Source organism: Lynx rufus, unplaced genomic scaffold (assembly GCF_022079265.1).
Source record: "Lynx rufus isolate CCGP_SWC_20201006 ecotype Redwood Valley unplaced genomic scaffold, mLynRuf1.p SCAF_24, whole genome shotgun sequence".
NCBI classification, from domain to species: Eukaryota; Metazoa; Chordata; class Mammalia; order Carnivora; family Felidae; genus Lynx; species Lynx rufus.
This window is the reverse complement of record NW_025814839.1, coordinates 3,175,119-3,181,118: the sequence shown is the minus strand read 5'-3', so window position 1 is coordinate 3,181,118 and position 6,000 is coordinate 3,175,119. Positions and strand designations below refer to the sequence as shown.

The 6,000-nt window shown below is 46.2% G+C and overlaps 1 protein-coding gene across 1 annotated transcript in view; it reads left to right on the top strand.

Annotated features, from left to right (window-relative positions):
* The first annotated feature begins 322 nt into the window (after nucleotides 1-322).
* The window catches only part of PPTC7 (protein phosphatase targeting COQ7), a 35,182-nt gene continuing 29,504 nt past the window's right edge, over nucleotides 323-6,000 (top strand). The window contains exon 1 of the mRNA XM_047088237.1: nucleotides 323-810. Within this exon, the coding sequence (XP_046944193.1) occupies nucleotides 588-810 (223 nt within the window). The 5' untranslated portion in view covers nucleotides 323-587. The remainder of the gene's footprint in view (nucleotides 811-6,000) is intronic.

Below are 6,000 nucleotides of genomic sequence, written 5' to 3'. Positions count from 1 at the left end.
TTTAAAATACATGGTTAAAACAGGGAGGAAACTTTCAAACAGCCCATCTGTAATTCTCAGTAAATGAATTTAGGTCCCGCGTCTGGGGAATCCTCAAACGTCCTGGATGGTAGGCAGTGAAGTAAACAGAGACTACAACTCCCAGGAGACATTGTGTCCACTCCCTCTGCGCACGCTCGACCTCAAAGGCAGCCTGAGGCACGGGGCCCGAGAGGGCGTGGCTTGGGCCCGAGCCGCGAGCCGTGGGCGGGGCTATAGGCGTGGCCACGGGGGGGGCGGCGCTGCCGGCGCGGCCCGGAACACGCTAGTGGAGCGGAAGATGGCGGCGGCAGCGGTGGCTGCAGCCGGGACCCCAGTCGGGCTGAGGCGGAGGAGCCGCCGGCTCTGACCTCGCTCTGGCTCCGGTGCGCGCGGCGCAGCGTGTGCGAGGCCCCGCGCGTCGGGCAGGGGCGGCGCCGGCGGCTGTGCGCCGCCCTGAGGAGCGCTCCGGCAGCGGCGCTGCTGCGGCTGAAGAGAGAGCCGGCTCCGGGCCTCCGCGTCCTCCTGCTCCCCGGGCCCCCCGCCTCCTCGGGGGGGCGGCGGCGGCGATGTTCTCGGTCCTCTCGTACGGGCGGCTGGTGGCCCGCGCCGTCCTCGGCGGCCTCTCGCAGACCGACCCCAGGGCCGGTGGCGGCGGCGGCGGTGACTACGGGCTGGTGACGGCCGGCTGCGGCTTCGGCAAAGACTTCCGTAAGGGCCTTCTCAAGAAGGGCGCGTGCTACGGGGACGACGCGTGCTTCGTGGCCCGGCACCGCTCAGCAGACGTGCTCGGTGAGTCCCCGGCTCGGGTCCCCCCGTCTCAGCCCCGGATCCGCCTCCTGGGGACTTCCCTGCTCCGGGCTTTCCCCAGTTCTCCGGGCGGTGAGAGGAGCCCGAGAGCCAGTAGTAGCTGCAGGGAGGGAGCGCTTACTATGTGCCAGGCGCGATGCCAAGCGCTCCAAGGTGCGTTTTCCGTTGGAACAACCCCCATTTTAGAGATGAGGAAACTGAGCCGCAGAGCGGTCGAGCTCTGTGCTCAAGGTCACCCAGCCTGAGATGTGACCAGTTTGTCCGAGTCCAGAACCGCACTGTTAGTCACTTGGCTCTGCTAGTCCCGACGACCTCGTCCCTTCCCCCGGAGACACCTGCAGACTCCTAACCTCGCTCTTGTTCCCTCCCTGCCTCCTCCCTCTGCGTGCCCCGGAGATCTCTGATTCTTCGCGTACTCCTGACGCCGCAGCCTGTCCACGGGCTGCGGGATCCAGAGCGGACTGTCGCGAGCCCCAGACAGCCCGGCCGCATTCTTTGACCGCCTCGATGGTGACCAGATCTCCATCCTTTTCGGAGTCTCGCAGGCGGTGGCGGTGGCGGTGGCGCTGGCCTGGTGAAAAAACAATCGCAGTACCTTCTCCCAAACTGATCTTGCCCGCTTGAGGTCACTTGGGGTGGAAGAGAATCTCCTTGACCCAAAATAGAATGGTCGAACCTTCTTCAAACTGCAGCCAAGAAAGCCTTGAGAAATTGGTTCAAGCCTTTTCAGGCCACAGGTGCTTCCGAAGGGCCTGTTCCAGTTACACCTTTGGGGACGGGAGACTAGCGTGAGAACTTACAGAAAGGGCTAGATATAATTCAGAAGCAATCAGAAAGTTTGTCATAACGTACGTCTTTGGAGACAATGTGTATGCTATAGAATCGTATGCCATTGAATCTCCTTTAATGAGTAAAGCACTTCCTTTGAAATTGAAGGACATGCTGTCATTGAATTGGGTTCAAATGTCACTTTGGTTTCACTTCCCAGGTGAGATTGAGTTTTTGATTACTTTAAATTTCATATGCTGGGGCAAAGTTTGGCGTTGGAACAAATGGTCCTGTAACTTTTTATGACAATAATTATTTTTTAATTTGATCTCAGAATAACTGCTTATTATCTTTGTTTCTACTACATGTAGTGTTTGTGAACATGGTATAGAAAGGTTGTTCTCAATTTATGAATGACCCCATTACCTGGGTAGAAAAAATCATTTAGTGTTTAGGCAACACTCTTGATGTTAACTGTAAGAGGGTGGGAGAGGGTTCCTTAGGTGAAGGAGCTTGTAGATATCCTACAACTCCACTTTGAAGTCGGCTTGACCCTGATTCTGTGTATTTTTTTTAAAGGGCTGTCAGGAGCTGTCTTTTTCCATTACATTTAGAAGCTTCATTTAATGAGCTTGTGACCTGTGCTGCTTTTTCAAATTGCACTCATAGTGTAACAGGATAGGTGACAATGAGCCACTAAGGTTCCCCCTTGTAAATCTATGTAGTGGCTTTTGTGAAATATTTGCAATTTGATTGATGATTTGGGGACATTTTAATGAGCCAAATCCCTGTACTTAAGCTTGATTTAAAATTTTTGAAAGGGGCGCCTGGGTGTCTCAGTCAGTTGAGTGTCTGACTTTGGCTCAGGTCATGATCTCGTGGGTCTGTGAGTTAAAGCCCTGCGTCGGGCACTGTGCTGACAGCTCAGAGCCTGGAGCCTGTTTCGGATTCTGTGTCTCCCTCTCTCTCTGCCCCTCCCCCACTCATGCCCTGTCTCTGTGTGTGTGTGTGTGTGTGTGTGTGTGTGTGTGTGTGTGTGTTCTCTCTCTGTCAAAAATAAATAAACATTAAAAAAAAATTTTTTTTTGAAGGCTACTTTCTTAATGAAGTGGGGGTATTTCTAAGGATGGGGGAATTTTGGTCAAACCCATTTTGAAAGATAAACCTATCATCTTGGCAGAAACCCTGCCTAATTTGGTGCTGAGCCTTGCCAGGCTGGCTCTGTGATCTGTGATTTTGGTCAAGAGCCTCTCGACTCATTTTCCTCATCTAAACTAGAGGATGGACTACCACTAGAGAGTGGACTACGTGACCCTTAGGGACTTCTGACCATCAGATCATATTTTCTTTTTGTTTTGAAAAGACGGCACCCTTTGCTATTTTGCATCTGAAGTAACGGGCATCACTTCCTATCTTATTCACATGGGTACCTTCAGTATATTTCTTCTGTTTTATGTTTGGTGCTAAAGCAGTGGTTCTTAACTATCCTTGTTTCACAGTCTCAGGATTTTTGAGTGCCCAAGGGCTCTCTCTCCAGAAAAATGTGCATGGAGGCAAAATTTTGTACAGGCATTCAAGGACTTCACTATGAAGTCTATCTGTGTACGACCTAGAGGTGCATGCACGGGGACCAGATTAGGAACTGCAGCTCCGTACCCCTTCCAAAAGGGAGGCTGCCAGGCATAACCAAACACGTGCTGCTTATGTCACCTAGGGGTGGTCTTTGGCCATATTTGACAAGAGCCATTTTAAGAGAGAGAGAGACTGAGTGTGTGTGTGTTTTGCGTACAAATCAGGGAAGACAGGTTCTCTTGGACTGTCCTGTTTTGGAGGAGCTCTTCCAGAGAGCCATCTTGGGAGCCACCGGAAGCAACTGAGTTGGCCTCCTTTCTTTGGCTTCCACTTTGTGTGATGGTTACTTCTATTTTATTGACACCATCCCCTCACAGGCAGCTCTGGTTATCTCTGGCTGTGAGAGAGGCGAAGCATCTCAGCACATCTTTAGTAGTGCTTTTTCTCTAGAAGTTGGAGTTCTAAACTGAAATGTGTTAAAAGACCGTTGAATGATGTTATGTTGAACCTCAGTGCTTCAAACCTTCTAGTTTTACAGATAATTCATTTTCTTTGGGTTGACACCATTTGTTGCTAAGTATATGTGCAACTCACTGTGGTCATTTAGAACTCCTTGACTATTTGGAGTAAAAGCTGTTTCTTTTTGTATTAGAAAGAGAAAACTGTTGTTTTTCTTTAATTTAGAATTGATCTGTTCTATTAGTCATGCAGTGACTAAAAGTACCTGGTGCATTACAACATTCTGTAGAGTCCCCACTGGATTTCTTTTAGGAAAAACCGACTATGGTGGGTGTGGTGAGACATAGGAACCACTCCTATCCCTTGGAAAATTGGCAAAGGTGCTTTCTCTTTATTAGGTCCAACAGGAGGAAACCAGTACCAGCAGGGGCTATATGTACACTTTTCTTTTCTCTTCTTCCTTGTGGCTAATCCTGAGTTCTTTCATTACTCTATGTGGCATGGATGCCTAAGTACACAAAAATATGAGAGCTGCCTAGTGTGTAACTGCTAGGCCTCCCACAGCCCTAAGCTACTTAACAATAGAATCCAAGACTGTTGAGAGTTGTAAGACTTAGAAACCTTGGAGACCAGTGAGAAGATGGACGCCTACAGAGGGTCAAATGATTTTGCTTAGGTTACTCCACTAGTTAATAGCAGCACTAGGACTAGCACCCAGACTCCCCATTCCTGTCCTCTTTCCGTTGCATCACTAGTTAGATTTTCTTGAAAAGATAGGTGAATTCAAAACCAGTCTGTCTTTAGGTACTGTTTGTCCTTTTAATGCTTTTCTGCTTAAGGGTGTGTGTGTGTGTATTTACAACTTCTGCATTCACACTATGACTCATAATTAAAATGCAACAAAAACTCCTCTGCATACTAAAGCACAGTTAACTGAAACCACTTCTTTACAAATGGCAGCATGGTCTCTGCCATCTAAAATCTGACCTCTGAAAATTGAGTATTTGTAATGTAATTCTTAAAAAACTGCAGGATATTTATTTAAGCTAGACTTAACTTGAAACCTTAAAGAGAAATGAAAACAATGTCATATTCTAGCCTTTAGGTATGATTTTGATCGTGGCCAGGATTTCTGAAGTGTTTTTGTAAGTAATGGAAGTCTTAAAAGTAGTTGTCTTTAAGGTGTAAGGATTATGTGAACAATATAAACATTAAAAGTGTATTTAGGAAGTGAATACATTAGGTAGAATTTTATGTTTTCCAACAGTCATGATAATTTTAATGTATTTGATTGAACTTCTGTACCCAAAAGTGAGTTATCCTTTTAGTAGCAAAGTAGTCACCCTGGGAGAGTGTGTATGTATGCTAATTTAAGCCTTTGAAGAAGTCCTCTTTGAAACTTGCCTCAGCTAAAATTTACGCTGTATCAGGAAACTAGTGTTATTACTATATAGTCATAATTTTCTGAAAGCCAAATTTTAGCCTGATCTACATATTGACAGCAGACATGACCTTGGTTGAAGTTTAAAAAATTGAGGTATAGAATTCATCTGCCATAACATTTACCTTTTATAATTAAAAAATTTGGGGGGCACCTGGGTGGCTCAGTCAGTTGAGTATCCCACTCTTGGTTTTGGCTCAGGTCATGATCTCATGGTTTTTTGGAGTCGAGCCCCACATCAGGCTCTGTGCTGGCAGCTCAGAGCCTGCTTGGGATTCTCTCTCTCCCTCTCTCTCTCTCTGCCCCTACCCTGCACATGCTGTCTCTGTCTCTCAAAAATAAATAAATCTTAAAAAAAATTAGTACATTTAGTACTAAATTTAGTATTTAGTACATTCACAAGATTGTTCAGCTGCCACCACTGACTAGTTCCAGAACATGTTCATCCCCACACAAAAAAAAACCCCTGTGCATTAGCAGTCACTCCCCGTCTCCCCTCCCTCAACCCCTGGCAACAGAAAGTGGATTCTGACAATAGATTTGCCTATTCTGGACATCTCATATAAATGGAATCATACAAAATGTGGCCTTTTGTATCTAGCTTTTTTCACTTAGTATATTTTCAAAATCTGCTCACATTATAGTTTGTATCAGTGCTTCATTCCTTTTAATGGCTGAATAATATTCTGTTATATGGAAGGACCGCATTTGTTTATCCATTCATCTATTAATGGACATTGGGTTGTTTCTACTTTTTAGCTGTTGTGAATAGTGCTGTTGTGACACATTCATGTACAGGCTTTTGTATGAACGTATATTTTTCATTCTCTTGGGTATATATCTAGAAATGGAATTATTGGGTCTTATTATAACTATAACTTTGAGGAATATAGTTGTTTTTTATATAATTATTTTTACATACTTATAATTAT